This window comes from Salvelinus sp. IW2-2015, linkage group LG4q.1:29, assembly GCF_002910315.2.
Source record: "Salvelinus sp. IW2-2015 linkage group LG4q.1:29, ASM291031v2, whole genome shotgun sequence".
Taxonomy (NCBI): domain Eukaryota; kingdom Metazoa; phylum Chordata; class Actinopteri; order Salmoniformes; family Salmonidae; genus Salvelinus; species Salvelinus sp. IW2-2015.
In genome coordinates, this window is record NC_036842.1 from 87,123,868 (window position 1) to 87,144,110 (window position 20,243).

General features: G+C 42.3%; 1 protein-coding gene across 1 annotated transcript in view; it reads left to right on the plus strand.

The window, feature by feature from the left end:
• Nucleotides 1–20,243, plus strand: part of cep290 (centrosomal protein 290) — a 61,250-nt gene that overhangs the window by 8,372 nt on the left and 32,635 nt on the right. Inside the window, exons 3-29 of the mRNA XM_023986029.2 lie at nucleotides 2,408–2,491; nucleotides 3,460–3,529; nucleotides 3,632–3,678; nucleotides 4,125–4,274; nucleotides 4,477–4,530; nucleotides 5,215–5,361; nucleotides 5,824–6,006; nucleotides 6,816–6,905; nucleotides 9,276–9,398; nucleotides 10,840–10,963; nucleotides 11,281–11,453; nucleotides 11,675–11,837; nucleotides 12,273–12,373; nucleotides 12,589–12,655; nucleotides 12,817–12,929; nucleotides 13,130–13,214; nucleotides 13,447–13,583; nucleotides 13,721–13,885; nucleotides 14,766–14,915; nucleotides 15,077–15,192; nucleotides 15,616–15,718; nucleotides 15,816–16,046; nucleotides 16,261–16,434; nucleotides 16,658–16,769; nucleotides 16,970–17,175; nucleotides 19,496–19,647; nucleotides 19,877–19,988. Of these exons, the coding sequence (XP_023841797.1) occupies nucleotides 2,408–2,491; nucleotides 3,460–3,529; nucleotides 3,632–3,678; nucleotides 4,125–4,274; nucleotides 4,477–4,530; nucleotides 5,215–5,361; nucleotides 5,824–6,006; nucleotides 6,816–6,905; nucleotides 9,276–9,398; nucleotides 10,840–10,963; nucleotides 11,281–11,453; nucleotides 11,675–11,837; nucleotides 12,273–12,373; nucleotides 12,589–12,655; nucleotides 12,817–12,929; nucleotides 13,130–13,214; nucleotides 13,447–13,583; nucleotides 13,721–13,885; nucleotides 14,766–14,915; nucleotides 15,077–15,192; nucleotides 15,616–15,718; nucleotides 15,816–16,046; nucleotides 16,261–16,434; nucleotides 16,658–16,769; nucleotides 16,970–17,175; nucleotides 19,496–19,647; nucleotides 19,877–19,988 (3,432 nt within the window). The remainder of the gene's footprint in view (nucleotides 1–2,407; nucleotides 2,492–3,459; nucleotides 3,530–3,631; nucleotides 3,679–4,124; nucleotides 4,275–4,476; nucleotides 4,531–5,214; nucleotides 5,362–5,823; nucleotides 6,007–6,815; nucleotides 6,906–9,275; nucleotides 9,399–10,839; nucleotides 10,964–11,280; nucleotides 11,454–11,674; nucleotides 11,838–12,272; nucleotides 12,374–12,588; nucleotides 12,656–12,816; nucleotides 12,930–13,129; nucleotides 13,215–13,446; nucleotides 13,584–13,720; nucleotides 13,886–14,765; nucleotides 14,916–15,076; nucleotides 15,193–15,615; nucleotides 15,719–15,815; nucleotides 16,047–16,260; nucleotides 16,435–16,657; nucleotides 16,770–16,969; nucleotides 17,176–19,495; nucleotides 19,648–19,876; nucleotides 19,989–20,243) is intronic.

Genomic DNA, 20,243 nt, shown 5'->3' on the forward strand with positions numbered 1-20,243 from the left:
TAGGCTGGTGCCATGTACACCGGCCCGAGGAGACGTACTGGAGGCCAGATATGTTGAGCCGGCTTCATGGCACTTGGCTCAACGCTCAATCTAGCCCGGCCAGTGCGGGGAGGTGGAATAACCCGCACCGGCTATGCACACGTACAGGAGACACTGTGCGCTCTTCCGCATAACACAGTGTCTGCCCGTACTCCCGCTCTTCACGGTAAGCATGAGAAGTGGGCGCAGGTCCCTACCTGACTTCGCCACACACCCTGTAGCCATCCCAAGAGACTATTTTGGATTCTGCGTTGGTTTCGGGTTCGTGCTAGCAGTCGCCTACCTCATAATCCTAGCTCGGTCTGCGCTCGGTGTCTTCGCTTGCCTGCTTCCTAGCTGCCTCCAGCGTGTTCCCATGGAGGCGATCCTTTCCAGCCAGGATCTCCTCCCATGTGTAGCAACCCTTGCCGTCCAAAACGTCCTCCCAAGTCCATTCTCCTGGTCCCGCTGCTGCTGCTGCTGTCGCTGCTGCCCGTTGCCACGCTGCTTGGTCTAGTTTGGTGGGTGATTCGCTGTCACGGCTTTCTCTGGATCATATATAGGAGGCTTGTTTTGTGTTGGGATTTTGTGGGTGATTGTTTCCTGTCTCTGTGTTTTGTCTGCACCAGATAGGGCTGTCTCGGTTTTCACATTTGTTATTTTGTTACTTGTATTAGTGTTACCGTTTATTGATCTAATTAAACATGTTGAACACTAGCCGCGCTGCATTTTGGTCCTCTCCTTCATCCCAGGAAGAAAGCCGTGACACAGATACATCTCAACATCAACTGTTCATAGGAGACTGTGTGAATCAGGCCTTCATGGTTGATTTGCTGCAAAGAAACCACTACTACTACCACTACAAAGGACACCAATAAGAAGAAGAGACTTGCTTGGGCCAAGAAACATGAGCAATGGAGATTAGACCGGTGGAAATTTGTTCTTTGGTCTGGAGTCCAAATTGGATATTTTTGGTTCCAACCGCCATGTCTTTGTGAGACTCGGTGTGAGTGAACGGATGATCTCCGCATGTGTATTTCCCAACGTGAAGCATGGAGGAGGAGGTGTGATGGTGTGGGGGAGGGGGTGCTTTGCTGGTGACACTATCTGTGATCTATTTATAATTCAAGGCACACTCAACCAGCATGGCTACCACAGCATACTGCAGCGATACGCCATCCCATGTGGTTTGGGCTTAATGGGACAATGACCCAACATACCCCCAGGCGGTGTACGGACTATTTTACCAAGACAGAGAGCGATGGAGTGCTGCATCAGATGACCTGGCCTCCACAATCTCCCAACCTCGACCCAATTGAGATGGTTTGGGATAAGTCGGACCGTAGAGTGAAGAAAAAGCAGCCAACAAGTGCTCAGCATATGTGGGAACAGCTTCAAGATTGTTGGAAAAGCATTCCAGGTGAAGCTGGTTGAGAGAATGCCAAGTGTGTAAAGCTGTCATCAAGGCAAAGGATGGCTATTTGAAGAATCTCAAATGTAAAATATATTTTGATTTGTTTAACACTTTTTTGGTTACTACATGATTCCATATGTGTTTTTTCATTGTTTTGATGTCTTCACTATTATTCTACAATGTAGAAAATAGTAGAAATAAAGAAAAACCCTTGAATGAGTAGTAATCATCGAATATTGTAAGACCTTAAATTGTCTGCTTATACTACCGGTCAAAAGTTTTAGAACAACATATCTCTAAAACAGGTTATAGGCTACATGTGCACCACCAAGTCAGAACAGTAGGCGAAGTTAAGAGGGGAAAATAGACTTACTACACAACATACACTTAGTATTACTTTCTTATTTACAGTATAAATATATCCCTGGCATATAACATAATTTATGCAGCAGCATACAATACATTTTTGGACTCACCTTGTTGTGCTGTGCTCATTTGAACAGGAAGGTGGCAAGGTGGTCCTTTGTGGGCAAATTTTGTCATCAAACTTTGATGTATCAGCTGATGTAAGAAGGGCTATATAAATACAATTTGATTTGATTTGAAGTCTGGCATTCTATGGATTTATGGTGCTTTCAAGACAACTGGGAACTCTGAAAAAGGGAAAAAGGTTGAATCATCATGATGTCAGTGACCTTCAGGTCATAGCTCTAGAAAGAGGCTCTAGAAAGAGGCCCGAGTTCCCAATGTACAATTCCGAGTTGGATGACCATTCAAAATGTATTTTCCCAGTTTTTCCCCGAGTTCCCAGTTGTCTTGAACTCACTGAAGTCAGATTTCCCAGTTCCGAGTTTACAGTTGTTTTGAGGGTTTACTTAATTTTGCACGAAGCAGTACTGTTGTTGATGTGTTTCTGCCTGAGGACAATTTCGCGTTATGTTTCATTGAAATAAATGGTGCTCTATTTCTCTACAGGTCAAACGATGGGAGCGGGAGCTGAAAGATGGAAGCCCAGAGAGAATTGTTCAGCTCTTGCGAGTCGTTCAAGGCCTTCTGAAGGTGTCCCATGCTATTATTACCCAGACACATCCAGAGATGCATTACTCAAGCTCACTAAAACTGTGCTGAAATGATTTTATCCAATGTTTATTATCAGTGGAATACATTACGTAGTTGCTTTGAAGGAATATGCTCTACACAGTGTGGTATAATTAATATAGAACAGTTTGATTATATTTGCTTCAGATACTTGACCTGCTTTTGTGTGGATTTACAGTATTCATCTGTTATAGTCTCAGTTTCATGTAACGTACAGTTGCGGTCAAATATATTGGCACCCTTGCACTTTTCTTAAATAATTCCATATTTTTCTAAAACAAGTTGAAATTGAAAATAACTTTTGATCTCCACACCTTGTTATTGGATGTTCAACATTGCAGAAACCAGTTACATTTTTGTAAACTGAAGTTTACCATTTTAATTTAGGAAAACAAAGTAAAATAGCATGGACAAAATTATTGGCACCCTGGAGCTAGTACTTGGTTGCACAGCCTTTGGCCAAGATAACTGCCACAAATGCTTCTTGTAGCCATCAAAGAGCTTCTCCACCAACTACTGTTTCCAACTACTGTCTCCACCAACTACTGTCTACAACCAACTACTGTCTCCAACTACTGTCTCTCTACTGTCTCCAACTACTGTCTCCACCAACTACCAACTACTGTCTCCACCAACTACTGTTTCCAGCTCTCGTCATTGATTATGGATGTGATTCAGGGCATTGATGGTTAGTGTTTGTCTGCAGTTATCTTGGCCAAAGGCTGTGAAACCAAGTACTAGCTCCAGGGTGCCAATAATATTGTCCATTTCATTTTTCTTTATTTTTTAAAATACAAATTGTACATTTAAATTTACTAAAATAAAATTGGTTCTGCAATGTTGAAAATCCAATAACAAGGTGTGCTGACCAACATTTTCTATATAAGGTACACCGCCCAAGCTTACTAAAATTGTTATTTTTTTTGCAGTTGAAGAAAGAGGAGGTTACTATGGCATTTGAACTCATCGATAATGCCGGGACAGAACAAGCTAGATCGGGTAGGTGCATAAAGCATTGTTTTCAATCCAGTTGTTGGGACGAATATTTGAAATGAATGGCCGCAGTAGATACTACAACAGTATCTCTTTCATGTCTTACAGAAAATGAGTGGAAGGCCAAGGAGTTAAAGTGGGAACAAGAGTTAGAGGTAAGGCTTGGTGTGAATGTTGTCATTAAATTAAACTGTGAAGCATTAGGGTCCAATCAAAACTGCAGTTTCTGGAAAGCAGTTTTGATTGATTTGGAGCACAGGTCATTTCAACTCATGCTCAGTTTTCTTCAATAGGACTTAGTACACCTCTCAGCCAATAGTAAAGTCCCTCACTGTCCACAAAGGAGATTGTAAGCTGTGACCATAGAATGACGGCACTTAAGGAGATTAGAGTGCTCTGCTACGCTGCAGTTTGTTGTGCTTTTCTCTGCGTTTCCTGAACAATAATTTGGCCCTGGGACTTCTTTCACACTTTCATAGAAGCAAATGGAGACATAACCTAATCTTCTTTTTCGAGGGACTGGTGGTAGTTTAAGTACATGAGTAAGTGTTGTAAACAGAGGGAGCCTGAGAGTTTGTTGTCTGCTTGATTTCCTGTCCAGATGGCCAAGAAGTCGGGCGTTGGCGGCGGGCCAGACACTCGCTTCCTGCGGGACGAGATGCGCACACTGGAGGCACAGTTGGACCATAGAGAGAAGGATATCCAACAAATGGAAAAAGAGACGAGCAAGGAAAAGAAAATCAATGAGGAAGTATGACCTTATGTTATGAGACGTCATTAATTCCATAGTGAGCTAGTGTTAATGTGTGTCATTGTGTTCTCAATACTATACTAAGACCTTCCTACTTTGTGCAAAATGTTCAATTGATTTTATTGTATGTAGCCTATACAAAGTAATCTCCCATTGTGTTCACAATTCCCATGCACCTAATATCTCCCATGTGTTCCCACAGTTGATGATTCGGGCAGAGGAGGCTGAGGATGAGAGCAGGAAGCTGAAAAGAGAGGTTAGTGACAACTTAGTCGTGCCTGAATTGGGGGGGCACTACCTGAACACTCATTTTTGTTTACGTTTCAAAATGTTTTGCTACGTTGTGCCCAAATTATGATAATACCCTTTTTAGTGTAAGAGCTGTTTGAAAAGACCGCCTGAAATTTCAGCCTGTTTTGGTGGAAAGGAGTTTTGGCCTGCGGTACATTTCATAGTAGATCAATAAGAAAGAGAGTTCCAAACCTCTCTGCCAATAACAGCTAGTTTTCTGTTTTCCCCTCCCCACTCAGACCACTCCCAGACAGTGCTAGCAAAATTCTTGTTTGAGAAATTGCTCTTTGCCAAGAAGCTATTTAGTTTGTTTTTGACCATTTTAATTGAAAACAATCACATTGAGGTTCTTCATTGTTACCCAGAAATAATTTGACATTAAGATAAGAATAGCTGCATTGGACCTTTTTAAGGTGAAAATAAGTGTTAGTCCAAGTAAGGAGAACACCAGTGAGTGTCTGTCTGCGTTTGTGTTAACTGTTCATAATACGTGTATGATAGTATACACCAGTATAAGTGTGTGTTGTAGTATGTGGTTGGACAACTATATGATGATGCAGTAGTTAGCGTATAACCTGTGAGAGTAGATTAGGCACTGGGTCCCACTACTCCTCTCTAACTGTGTCTCCTCTCCTGCGGTGTGTGTCAGAACGAGCAGCTCCAGCAGGATGTAGACTTCTACAGGAGGGAGCTGGACCAGAAGGAGCCGGTCCAGTCCAGAGAGGAGAGTACTGAGACACAGAGGAGACTCAACTCAGCCAACAGACAGCTCTACCAGTGCATGGAGGACGTCCAGGTACTGCAGACCCCTTTCATACAATATATTTATTTAACCTTTATTTAACTAGGCAAGTCAGTTAAGAATAAATTCTTATTTACAATGACAGCCTACCCCAGCCAAACCCTAACCCGGACGACCCTGGGCCAATTGTGTGCCGCCCTATGAGACTCCCAATCACTGCCGGTTATGATACAGCCTGGAATCGAACCAGTGTCTGTAGTGATGCCTCTAGCACTGAGATGCAGCGCCACTCGGGAGCCCGAAACTTCCCTGATTTGGATATTTCCCTAATGCGTAACCAGGCCAGCGCAGTACAACTCGCCTTGACTTGGCTCAGTAGTGTCAAAAGGGTATTAAGGACAAGTCGTGACTTGAAAAACACATGGACAAAATCTTCCATTGATATCAATGCATGATTTACAGTATGTTTCTTACTGTACTAACCCCAGACCTGTGTCCTCATTCCTCTACCTCTAGCGTGCGGAGGAAGAGGTAGCCCACCTGAAGACACAGAACGATCAGATGCAGAAGAGCCTAGAGGAGTCAGTGAAGGAGATGGAGACGATGACGGACGAGTACAACAAGATGAAGATTGTTGTGCAGCAGACAGACTCCATCATGGACCAGCTGAGGAAGGAGAGGGACCACGCCAAGCTACAGGTAACCTAGAGGGACAAAATTACAGGTTGCAATCTGGTTTTCCGGTTATACGGACAAATGTAAAGGTTGAACCTGGGAAAATTTCAGCACGGCTTTGCATAGTGTGGTGGCATATTTCTGCATTACCAAATGAGGAGAGTTACAAACTTCACAAACCAGTCAGAGTTATACTTAAACTACATCTTTAATAAGAGCTTTGCAATAGCCTTTTTGACTTTCAATGATGCGCTATCTCTAATGAACCATTGAAAAGTACCAACAGAAAAGTACAAAGATCTTTTATAGCCAAGTTACACCCTTCTCAACTTACATGACGAACCACAGATCTTAGGAACAGTTCACAAAGGTTAAGATTTGTATGAAAGATATCTATAAAACATAGCAGACAGTTACTGCTGTGTCAACAGTTTTCATTGTAAAGACCAGTGTCTGGCCCTCCTACTCCAAACAGAAACCGTCTCTCCCTGGTACGGCATAGAACAGAATCATTAGCTCATGTTCTCTGGAATGCTCTTTAGGTTTTATCACCCAAAGACATCGTATATCTCCTCTGTCAGTGTTATCTCATAGAGGCCCATCCTCAGTAGAACACACACACACAATAGTTAACAGAGTATTCTATTCTGTCGAATAAAACAACCATTATAATGCAATACAAGCATTATAACATAATCTTGCAATTTTCCACGACAATAGATTTTATGAAGCATTTCTAATATTGAATCATTATTGTGAATTGACACAGTGTAAATAACATACATCCATTGGTGTTGAATAAAAACAATATACTGCTGTGTTCTTCACTTCAGGTCAGAGAGCTGACAGAGCAGATTCAGAGCCGGGCGGAGGAAGATGACCCAGTCATTGCAGCCGTGAATGCCAAGGTGGACGAATGGAAGGTGGGTGTTCTCACATTATTTACCTGGCTTGTAGAAAAGGCAGCAGGCGATGCACTGATTGTATCAAGTACTGCATGCTGCTGTCTGTATGTTTTCTGAATCATTAAAGAACGTGACAGCACACAGCTAATTACAGTACCAGTCAAAAGTTTGGACACATCTACTCATTCAAAGGTTTTTCTTTATTTTGACTATTTGCTACATTGTAGAATAATAGTAAAGACATCAAAACTATGAAATAACACACATGGAATCATGTAGTAACCCAAAAAGTATTAAACAAACCAAAATATATTTTATATTTGAGTTTCTTCAAAGTAGCCACCCTTTGCCTTGATGACAGCTTTGCACACTCTTGGCATTTTCTCAACCAGCTTCATGAGGTAGTCACTTGGAATGCATTTCAACTAAAAGGTGTGCTTTGTTAAACATTAATTTGTGGATTTTCTTTCCTTAAGGCATTCGAGACAATCAGTTGTGTTGTGACAAGGTAGGGGTGGTATACAGTAGAAATACTTTAAAGTACTACTTAAGTAGGTTTTTGGGGTATCTGTACTTTACTATTTATATTATTGACTACTTTTACTTCACTTCATTCCTAAAGAAAATATTGTACTTCTTACTCCATACATTTTCCCTGACAACCCAAAGTACTTGTTACATTTTGAATGCTTAGCAGGACATGAAAATTGTGAAATTCGTGCACTTATCAAGAGAACATGGTCATCCCTACTGCCTCACTAAACACAAATGCATATTTTGTAAATAATGTCTGAGTGTTGGCTATCCGTACATTTTCAAAACAAGAAAATGTTGCCATCTGCTTTGCTTAATATAAGGAATTTCAAATTATTTAAACTTTTACTTCTACTTTTGATAATTAAGTATATTTTAGCAATAACATGTACTTTTGATACTTAAGTATATTTAAAACCAAATACTTTTAGACTTTTACTCAATACTATTTTTACTGGGTGACTTTCATTTTTACTTGAGTAACATTCTATTAAGGTATCTATACTTTTACTCAAGTATGACAATTGGGTACTTTTCCACCAATGGTATACAGAAGATAGCCCTTTTTGGTAAAAGAAAATGGCCATATTATGGCAAGAACAAGCTCAAATAAGCAAAGAGAAACAACAGTCCATCATTACTTAAAGACATGAAGGTCAGTCAATCTGGAAAATGTCAAGAACTTTGAAAGTTTCTTCAAGTGCAGTCGCAAAAACCATCAAGCGCAATGATGAAACTGGCTCTTATGAGGACCACCACAGGAAAGGAAGACCCAGAGTTACTCCTGCTGCAGAGGATAAGTTCATTTGAGTTACCAGCCTAAGAAATTGCAGCCCAAATAAATGCTTCACAGAGTTCAAGTAACAGACACATCTCAACATCAACTGTTCAGATGATACTGCTTGAATCAGGCCTTCATGGTCGAATTGCTGCAAAGAAACCACTACTAAAGGACACCAATAAGAATAAGAGACTTGCTTGGGCCAAGAAACACGAGCAATGGACATTAGACCGGTGGAAATCTGTCCTTTGGTCTGATGAGTCCAAATTTGCTGGTAACATTGTCAGTGATTTATTTAGAATTCAAGGCACACTTAATCAGCATGGCTACCACAGCATTCTGCAACGATACGCCATCCCATATAGTTTGCGCTTAGTGGGACTATCATTTTTTGTCAACAGGACAATGACCCAACACACCTCCAGGCTGTGTAAGGGCTATTTGACTAAGAAGGAGAGTGATGGAATGCTGCATCAGATGACCTGGCCTCCACAATCACCCGACCTCAACCCAATTGAGATGATTTGGAATGAGTTGGACCGTAGAGGGAAGGAAAAGCGGCCAACAAGTGCTCAGCATATGTGGGAACTCCTTCAAGACCATTGGAAAAGCATTCCAGGTGAAGCTGGTTGAGAGAATGCCAAGAGTGTGCAAAGCTGTCATCAAGGCAATGGATGGCTACTTTGAAGAATCTCAAATATAAAATATATTTTGATTTGTTTAACAGTTTTTTGGTTACTACATGATTCCATATGTGTTATTTAATAGTTTTGATGTCTTAACTATTATTCTACAACGTAGAAAATAGTAAAAATAAAGAAAAACCCTTGAATGAGTAGGTTTATCCAAACTTTTGACTGGTACTCTATGTATAGAGGAAATATTTACATTTATTCTTCACACTTCAAACATTAGTAGTCAATCAGCATAAATTAAAACATTTTAGCTGGGAGCCTGTCTTCATCAAAGCATACTGCCTGGTTAGTTGCAGCTGTGTTGTTTTGTCAGTGGCCCTGGTGATCTCTGCATTTTTCTGAGTGGCCTTGATTGTATCTGTGATTTGTGATTTTCAGAGAGTGCTGGCTGGGAAGGATGAGGAGATCATGGAGTACCAGCAGATGATCCGCGAGCTAAGGGACAAGCTACGCTCGACCCAGATGGACACGGACAAGAGCAACATCATCGCCTTGCAGCAGGTCCGTCTCAAAGCTGAAATCCTTAGCTTTATGTAAATACATACATATAAATACATCTAATGAACTTGGCTAGATCTGAATTTTACATTTATATTTTAGTCATTTAACAGACGCTCTTATCCAGAGCAACTTACAGTACGTTTTCAAACTTCAATAGAGATAATTAATTGTTCCTGTGAGGGAACTTTTTGTGCAGTATTTGGTACATACAGTACATGCAACGACCAATTATTTTAAAAACGGTGGCATTTTATACTATATTAGAAAATGTCTAAATCTATCAGTTCAAGCTGTGTGTTTTTTGTTTATCTTCATCTTTGAAATATCTGTCTGTTGAAAGATAAATATATTTCAACTGTGAAAATATTTAACTAAGTGCCAGGGGCTAAGTTTCTACTAAGATAACAAATGGAATTGTTTTAAGATGGTCATACCAAGGATCATTTAGCTATTTGATTTAGAATTTTAGTATCCCTATAGGTATAAAAAATATATATATACAGTACCAGTGCAAAGCTGTAATCAAGGCAAAGGGTGGCTACTTTGATTTGTTTAACACTTTTGTGGTTACTACATGATTCCATATGTGTTATTTCATAGTTTTGATGTCTTCACTATTATTCTACAATGTAGAAAATAGTTATAAAATTAAGAAAAACCGTTGAATGAGTAGGTGTGTCCAAACTTTTGACTGGTAGTGTATATAAAAACAGTATTTGAAGAAACATTGAATTGGGCTTTTTGGCTATTAGCCCATAGAAACACATTGAATAACAGATTCATACATGGATTTTTTTTTAAAAGGAAGTATGTTTGGAAGTGGCTGTCCTATATCTGAAAGATATAAGAAGTATGTATTTATTTTTTACCGTGGAATGACCACCTTTGACGTGGAAAGGCCCTATTCACTTCCATTCATTTTTCGGCCCAGTACCGGGTAACCTTCAGACGAGTCCTGTGACACTTGTGTGGGTTGTAGATAAAAACTGAGAACACCATCGTGTTCATGAGAGTCTCACCTTCCATGGAGGGGTCATATTAGTGTGTAGCCCAAACCGTTCAAACACTACAGGCAGATGTTGGCACATCGGCGATACCGACTTCAGACGAGATACTGTATCTTTGTGTTCCATCTGTCATTTCCACTGCAGCTTCTCTTCTGTTCATTCTGTTCTTTTCTCCTGTTTTCTCCTGTCTTTACTTGCACTCCCGTCACTAACTCGTGGCCAGGTCATATATGAGCTATGTGGTGTAAGTTACTCGGTCCTCCATATTTCTTGTCTATTTTACAGACCTCTCTCTGCTTTCATTTCATTTCACAAGATCTCATGTCTTTTATTACACATTATTGTCCACAAATCACAACCTGCTGTGCTCTTCCGTGGTTGTCCTTGTACTAACGCTGGTTCCAAACTAATAAATGTTTGTGAATGTCTTCAAGGCCGTGCTAGAGAGAGACAATCAAATCAAGATGCTGACAGAGCAAGTGGAGCAGTATACGGGGGAGATGGAGAGAAATGCCCTGCTCATAGAGGAACTCAAGAAGCCCCTGAAGAAAGACAGAGGTGCGTGTCAAATTGTCTTGTTGTAAAAGCACATGGATCTGGATGCTGTTAACAAGGAATGTTGTTCTTGGTGTCAGCCAAGGCTGCTATGCACCAACATTGCTATAAGATTGAAAAAGTGTGGGTGTTCTCTGCAGGTTAGTTGGCGCCAACTTTACAGTATATTTTTTAGCTTCAGACAATTTAGCTAAAATGTTTCTTAAAGGGAAGACATTTAGCGCGTTAGGGTTAGCATTTGTATCTCTAGTGTAGCACAGAGCCATAAACTCTGATTTAGCATTGTTAGCAATAGCTTATAGCTCAAAGTTTTTCCCCAGGTCTGCCCTCAGCCATCCAGCAGAGGAAGCTGGACGAGCTAACCGCTAAGCTGCAGGCCACAGAGACAAGAGCACAGGAAGCAGAACGTGTGGCCGAGCTAGCCGAGACAGACGCCAGGGACAAGGACAAAGAGCTCAGTGACACATTAAACCACATGAGACTCTATGAGTCTGTAAGTCTGCCTAGCCTGCCCGATTCCACAAATGCTCAGTTGCTTAAGGTCCTCCAACAAGCCCTACTTAAGTCAAAAAAACTACTTTCCCCCACCCCTGTGGTTATTCTCATGACTCATGCAACAGGCTTTGTTTTTGAGATGTCTGGTCTGTCAAATCTTCTATCCTAGATTAAACAAAGTATGAAAGCCATGGCTGATCTCTCTTTACTGTCCTGCAGGGCACTGATGGTCTGCAGGTGGCCATCGCTGAGATCAAAGAGTGTAAGAATCAGATGAGAGTGCGAGACCGTGAGGCGGAGGCTATGACCAGAGAGATCAACCAGCTGGAGATGAGAATCAACAACCTTCTGGATGAGAACGAAGATCTTAGGGAACGACTCGGTAAGTCACACACGAAACAAATGTAATTAACAAACTTCAAGTCACATTTTATTTATGTTAATTTCACAATGTCTCAACACATGTTACAGATGGAAATTTAAAATAAGAACTGGATACAACAAAGAAATCAAAAACAGGGAGACAGCAGACGCAAAAGGAATTTCCTGTTGGATTGTGTTATATTTCATAAAGTTAATGAATGATGTCATTAGCTAGACATTTTTTCATTGTTGAATATCCTTTCATTTAATAAAAAAATAACAAGCAACAAACAACAAAGACATACCAAATAGAGTGACAGCAGACACAATGAATTTCCTGTCGGAAGGTGTTATATTTCATAAAGTTAGTGAGTTGCCTTATTAGCTAGACATTTTCATTGTTGGATATCCTTTCATTCAGTTTTTGTATTCATCCATCATCCTCTTTTATAAGGTCTGGAGCCCAAAGAGGAAGTGGATCTGACAGAATTCAGAAGAACCAAATCCCTGAAACAGAGGCAGTTCCAAGCAGAGAACCAGGTTCTCACCAAAGAGGTAGATAGGGATGGGAAGGAACCTCTTGACGTCAATTTGACTGTGTACCATTTGGTACCTTATTCCCTACATAGTGCACTAAAAGAAGTAGTACACTATACTATGGGCACTGTTTAAAAGTAGTGTACTATATAGAGAATAGGGTGCCATTTGGAACGGAACCTTTAGCTCAGCCTGTGGCCCTGTTTCCCTCACGACCCCACTTGACTCCACAGATCGAACGACTGGAAGAGGAGAGACTTGAACTGAAGAAACAAATCAGGCGAATGGTAAAGGACAAAGGTAAATATCCGCTCCATGCTACACAACTATAGGAGGGAGATACAAGTTGGTTAGCCAGCATGCCATACAATTACTGATAACAAGTTAGTAGTATTTCATCCCCCATTTAACTAAGTCTATCTGTATTTTTGTGCTGATAAACCCAATTTTCTCCATCATAGGGATCACAGTGACCAGCTCATTGCTAGAGGATGATGCCAAGCCCACCAGATCCATCAAACTGATACCAACACCAACCTTCAGTTCTGCAGATGAGGAGGAGATCAAACGCAAGGTTAGATGACAGAAGGAGATGTCAGAATTCTGGTCATTTAAAAGACGTTCAAAAATGGCCTTTATAAATCAGTATACGACCTAACCATGACATCACCGAAGACATCACCCTGACATTTTTTTGTTGACAGTTTTTTCCACTGTATGGTTTATGTAGGCTATATCCTGTCTTATATACATCCTTTCCCACTTGTTTTACAGTATGAGCATCTGAGGAGAGAACTGAACCATAAGGAGAGAGACTTGGAGCATCAGAGGACCCAGTCTTCTCAATTTAAATCCAAATGTATGTACAAACTGGCAGTATATCGTATAGTAGGAAATGTTGAAGTAGTTTTATGGCTACTCACAGCATTTCACGCTATACGCTGTCAGAAATGCACACTATGTCTTCCTCAATACTATTTCCTAGTAAAGGACTAGGTAGTGTCAATGCATTGAGTGAGAAACATGGATGTCCAAAGGAATCCCTGAACACAGTTGGATAAGCGCTGCTCTCTTCTCTCTGTGTCCCTTAGTGGAAGACTTGTTTAAGGAGAACAAGCAGCTGGAACAAGGTATGAAGGAGATTCTTCAGGCCATCCAGGATGCTCAACAGAAAACCCCCTCCTCACAAGCTGCTGTCTCTATCCCCAGTCTGGAGAAGCTGGTCCGTGTAAGTGGAGCCAGTAGCATCATCACAGCTGTCCACATTTGATATGTCGTCACTCTATTGTTCTTAGAATGTTCATTCAAGCCCTGAATTGAAATGGAATTGACCCCAACCCTGCTCCACCGTGTTCCATGTTCCAGGCAATAGAGATGAAGAACTCTGATGGGAAGTTTGACACCAGCCTCCACCTGAAGGCCCAGGTAGACCAGCTGACGGGAAGGAACGACGAGATCAGACAGGAAATGAGGGCAGCTCGGGAGGAAGCTGCCAGCGCCATGAGTCAACTGGTCAAAGCCAAAGAAAAGGTATCTAGCTGGCTGGTTGTACTTACTGTACAGTATGTAGGGCAAGTTATGAGAAAGCCACAGAATTATATTTTGCTGTTGTATGAGTGTATATACATTTTTCACAAAGTGCCAAATAATGTCTGTCCATTTCTTTCTTTTGTCAACTTGTTATATATTATTTTGCCACAGGCAGACTGTTTGTCAAGGCAACAATGTAGTGTTGTTAATGGCAGAAACAATCAGGTACCTGCAGGCTATGAATAACTCAATGTTAAGTAGTAATGGCATCCAATCCATATGAACCTCATACCTACTGGCACTGTAATTCCATTCCACCTCAATAGCTTAAAGCTGGACTCCTTAATTGGTTAATTAAACTGCCACGTCCATCTGCAATATTCCAATGACAAAGAGGTTACTGCAAACAACCAGCACTGTTTCTTTTCTCCTCTGACATCGGTGCACGCGTGATAGAACACCAGAAGATGTACTGCATGTGTTTTTACCATGCTGCGCAAAGCTCCTCACCTCCACTTCTTCAACAAAACAAAAACAGTAACAGCGGTGGTGGGGCGGACAGTGGCGCTGTTTCCCTTACTTTGATTCCATCGTTAAGTTGTTCCATGGATATTGTTGCGTATCTGTGTCTTTTTCATTGCAGTCTTTTGAATGTCTAGTAAATAGGCACTGTACTGCTGCCATTGATACCATTTAAGACTAAATCTATAATAGGGGATACCATTTAAGACTAAATCTGTAATAGGTGATACCATTTTAGACTAAATCTATAATAGGTGATACCATTTTAGACTAAATCTATAATAGGGGATACCATTTAAGACTAAATCTATAATAGGTGCCAAATTAATACTGTTTCCCTTCTATCTCTGTTGGTCAGGTGACCCGTTTGGAGGGCGATATGGAGGCGCTGAGAAAGTCCAAAGGGGGCGGGGTAATCTTTAGGACCCTGAATCTCCCTGACGACATGGCCCTATCCAGCACTGAGGTTATCAGCTCTCTGAATGAGTATGCCGTTCGACTGTTACGGGTCAGTCTCGCCCAACTTCGCCCATCACTGTTAGCCTAATCGATTGTGTTGGCGACTGCAATGCAGCCGATCTCAAACACGCACTATTTCTTGTATTATTCTCTGTAACTCGTCTCCCAAATGATTTGAGAGACATTTTCACATATAATGTTCTTTTTTAGGAGATTAAAAACAAAGAGGAGTCAAGCCACCAGCTGGTGGCAGCCTTGGAAGAGTACAAGGGGAAGTTTGCTGTGATTCGCCATCAGCAGGGACTCCTCTACAAGGAGCACCAAAGGTACAGTAGGGCAGTTGGTTGAGATCATCTGCAGCTAGAGGACCAAGCTTACTGTACATCAAATGTATTTATAAAGCCCTTCTTACATCAGCTGATGTCACAAAGTGCTGTACAGAAACCCAGCCTAAAACCCCAAACAGCAAGCAATGCATGTGTAGAAGCACAGTGTACAGTATGACAGTGGTGCTGCGCACCTACCAAATCAGAACACCCCCTTATGCTTGAAAAGATCAACATGGACACCTCCATTATTGTTCAGATTATTAACCCTAACCCAGACCCCTATTTTTAGGGCACCAGAAAAGTGAATGTGTCATTTGAACTCGGTCCTCCCTACACACCTGCATACAGCAAGACTGATACCCACAAAGCTGAATAGAACACAAAACTCTTAACTTATCTTTGAGTATTATGATGATGTAGTGAGAAGGAGGTCTGGCAGAAGGAGAAGGAGACATTCACAGAGATGAAGAACAAGCTGGAGGAGCAGAAGCTGGTGGACACAGTAAAGATCAAAGAGTTCAACGTGAGTGACAGAGCCAAACATTGCTCAGTGGCTCACTGTATCTCTAAACTCTCTGCATTATATTCAATGTATTTCTAATCCCCACTGTGTCCAATAGCACTGGCTGGAGGCACTGCAGAAGGATCCAGAGGAGCTGCGGAGGCAGGTGGCGGAGGCGGCCCGGAGGATGACGGTTCTGCGTGTGAACGAGAAGTCTCTAACACATCGCTACACCACCCTGCTGGAGCAGGAGCAGCACCTCCGCAAGGACAACAACAAACTGAGGGATGACTTCAGCACCATGCAGGCCTCTGTCACACAGAGGATAGGATACCTGACCAGATACAAGGTACACGTGCCCTCTGATTGTCTGAAATGTTGCCATATTGCATACACCTATACAGGAACAATAAAAGAAGGGTCAAGGGTAGAAGAGTTCACTTGACTGACAAACGACCAAGAAATAACTTTGAAGTGTATACTTTTAATGACTGGTATAGAGAATAATTTAACCCCCAATTCAATCGTTTTCKTCACAAGACTTGATATAGCATTTTTTGTAGGACATGGCAGCGTATAAGCTGGCAGCGCTGCAGAAAGCCCTGGATGACAGCGTCCCCTCATCAGAGCTGGAGAGGGCCAACAAGCAATACACAGAGCTGACGGTGAAATACAGGGACATGCTCCAGAAAGACAACCACCTGGTGCAGAGGACCACCAACCTAGAACACCTAGAGGTAGGTCTTCCTCTCCCCGTCTCCTTTTCAGGACTGGTGGAATCTCAAATGACTTAATATTAGTGCAAATGAAGAAAAGGAACTTTCGTTTAGTAGTTAACAGTGAATGTGTCAAATTAAACCTTTATTAGTGGATAATTATTGACACTATGGCTCCTCTTTCGTTGATTGAGAGCTTTTTGGGGACTCAGACCCTATCTGTCTTTTTCCCTTCTACTTTTAGGGTGAGAACATGTCCCTCCGTGAGCACATCACTGCCCTCAATAAAGAGCTGGAGATTACCAAGGAGAAACTCCACACTCTGGAGCAAGCCTGGGAGCACATCAACACATTAGGTAAGCTTCACAACTGAGGATTGAAAATACTTCACTTTTAGAGTCTGTATTGTCTCTCCAAAGCCCTATAATTTCTGACAAGGGTTGCAAAATTCCCTGAACTTTCTTGGAAGTTTCCTAGTTTTTCAGAAATCTAATTTGGAAGATTCTTAGAATTTTCCAACCGTATTTCTGACCCTGGAGCGTTTTTCTATTCCCAGGTGGTGAGAGCAGCATGGACAAGGCAGCGAAGGCAGTGGCCAACAGTGAGATTATATCAACGTCCAGGAGGATCACCACCTTGGAGATGAAGGAGCTGAATGAGCGACAGAGGGCTGAGCATGCCCACAAGATGTACGAACACTTCAGGAACTCTCTCAGACTGGTGGAGGAGCGCAACGTGGAGCTGGAGACAAAGTTCGCCGAGGTAGGAGAAGGCTATCTACATAGTGTAGGAGTTAGGGAAGGGACAAAGCATCTATTCCGCCATAAGCAAACAGGAAAACTCTCACCCAGAGGCGGCGCTCTTAGTAGCCAGGGACTTTAATGCAGGGAAACTTAAATCCGTCTTACCAAATTTCTATTGGCATGTTAAATGTGCAACCAGAGGGGGAAAAACTCTGGACCACCTTTACTCTACACAGGGCTTGCAAACCAGTACAGACTACAAAGGGAAGCACAGCCGAGAGCTGCCCAGTAACACGAGTTTACCAGATGAGCTAAACTACTTCTATGCTCGCTTCGAAGCAAATAACACTGAAACATGCATGAGAGCACCAGCTGTTCGGGAAGACTGTGATCACGCTTTCCGCAGACGATGTGAGTAAGACCTTTAAACAGGTCAACATTCACATGGCCGCAGGGCCAGACAGATTACCAGGACGTGTACTGCGAGCATGCGCTGGACAACTGACAAGTGTCTTCACTAACATTTTCAACCTCTCCCTGTCCGAGTCTGTAACACCACCATAGTCCCTGTGCCCAAGAACAAAAAGGTAACCTGCCTAAATGACTACCGACCCATAGCACTCACATCTGTAGCCATGAAGTGCTTTGAAAGGCTGGTCATGGCTCACATCAACACCATTATCCCAGAAACCCAAGACCCACTCAATTTGGCATACAGCCTCAACAGATCCACACATGATACAATCTCTATTGCACTCCACACTGTCCTTTCCCACCTGGACAAAAGGAACACCTATGTGAGAATGCTATTCAATGACTACAGCTCAGCGATCAACACCATAGTGCCCTCAAAGCTCATCAATACTTCCTGACGGGCCGCCCCCAGGTGGTAAGGGTTGGTAACAACAAATCCGCCACGCTGATCCTCAACACAGGGGGGTGCATGCTCAGTCCCCTCCTATACTCCCTGTTCACTCATGACTGCACGGCCAGGCACGACTCAAACACCATCTTTAAGTTTGCCAATGACACAACAGTGGTAGGCCTGATCACCGACAACAACAAGACAGCCAATAGGGAGGAGGTCAGAGACCTGTCCGTGTGGTGCCAGGACAACAACCTCTCCCTCAACATGATCAAGACAAAGGAGATGATTGTGGACTACAGGAAAAAGAGGACCGAGCACGCCCCAATTCTCATTGACGGGGCTGTAGTGGAGCAGGTTGAGAGCTTCAAGTTCCTTGGTGTCCACATCACCAACAAACGAACATGGTCCAATCACACCTAGACAGCTGTGAAAGGGCACGACAAAACCTATTCCCCCTCAGGAGACTAAAAAGATTTGGCATGGGTCCTCAGATCCTCAAAAGGTTTTACAGCTGCACCATCGAGAGCATCCTGACTGGTTGCATCACTGCCTGGTATGGCAACTGCTTGGACTCCGACTGCTAGGCACTACAAAGGATAGTGCGTACGGACCAGTACGTCACTGGGGCCAAGCTTCCTGCCATCCAGGACCTCTGTATCAGGCGGTGTCAGAGGAAGGCCCTAAAAATTGTCAAAGACTCCAGCCATCCTAATCATAGACTGTTCTCTCTGCTACCGCACGGCAAGCGGTACCGGAGCGCCAAGTCTAAGTCCAAGAGACTTCTAAACAGCTTCTACCCCCAAGCCAAAAGACTTCTGAACATCTAGTCAAATGGCTACCCAGACTATATGCATTGCCCCCCTCTTTTACACCACTGCTACTCTCTGTTGTTATCATCTATGCATAGTCACTTTAATAACTCTACCTACATGTACATATTACCTCAACTAACCGGTGCCCCTGCACATTGACTCTGTACCGGTACCCCTGCACATTGACACTGTACCGGTACCCCCCTGTGTATAGTCTCGCTATTGTTATTTTACTGCTGCTCTTTAATTACTTGTTACTTTTATTTCTTATTCTTACATTTTTTTATATATATTTTTTAAACTGAATTGTTGGTTAGGGACTCGTAAGTAAGCATTTCACTGTAAGGTCTACCTGTTGTATTTGGCGAATGTGATTAATAACATTGGATTTGATTTGAAAAGACAAATCTCTGTTCCCTGTGGCAATGGACAATCATTTCAATTTCATTTGATAGTTTATTGGATAGGGACAGATGCAAACACATGGAAGCATTGAATAAATAATAATATTTTTCACTGCATATATAGTGTGTATAGATCATGGCAATTCTCAACACCTGTCCCTAGTAGAGAACATGGCTGGACAAGGCCATGCAGTATCCTGGACTATGTCTTATAGTGACACAAAGCCCCTGACCTGAAGTGTTGTTGGTCCCCAGCTAACAAAGCTGTACCTGGGGGCCCAGAGAATGGAGCGGGAGCTGAGAGATGAGCTGGCCGACAGTGTCTCTAAAGACGGCAGCAACGCCGACCGCGCCAGGATCACCCAGCTGGAGAAGGCTGAGGCCGAACTCAAGGTGGAGGCCTCAATGTATGTACTAAATCCACTCATGTAATATGTGATAATTCCTCCTGTGATCTAGTTATATTTACGTGTATGTGATTCTGACTAATGAAACTGGACTAATGCCCTAGCCTAAATGCAATGTGCCCTGATCCCATCCCTGATTTAGTAAGCTTTACTACTACTGCCCAGTAAGCTTGCGTTTTATAATGGCAGTTGGTAATGGGATAAGGTGCTAACCATGCTATGTATCCAGGTTGAGGGAGGTGTCTGACGTGGCTAAGATGCAGGTGTCCGCCCTGGAGGCCAGACAGCAGTCCAGAGAGAAGGAGGTTAAAGCTCTAAGGAGGCAGGTCCTCGACTACCAGGTAACGCAACACAACACGGATGCTATTCAACCCTATTTAACCTTATTCATATAACTCATCCTCATTCTACTCAAGTAACTCAACCACGAGAGATGAGAAATATTCTTATTGTCAATAGTTGATCAAGTTTAACAATGATACCATTGCAATGAATGACTGGCTATTCATTGTGCATACCGGTAGTTAGAAGAGCTAACTACCATGTTGCTCAAATTTATCTCACTACTAGCATTGTTGCTAATGCTAACTTTTCCG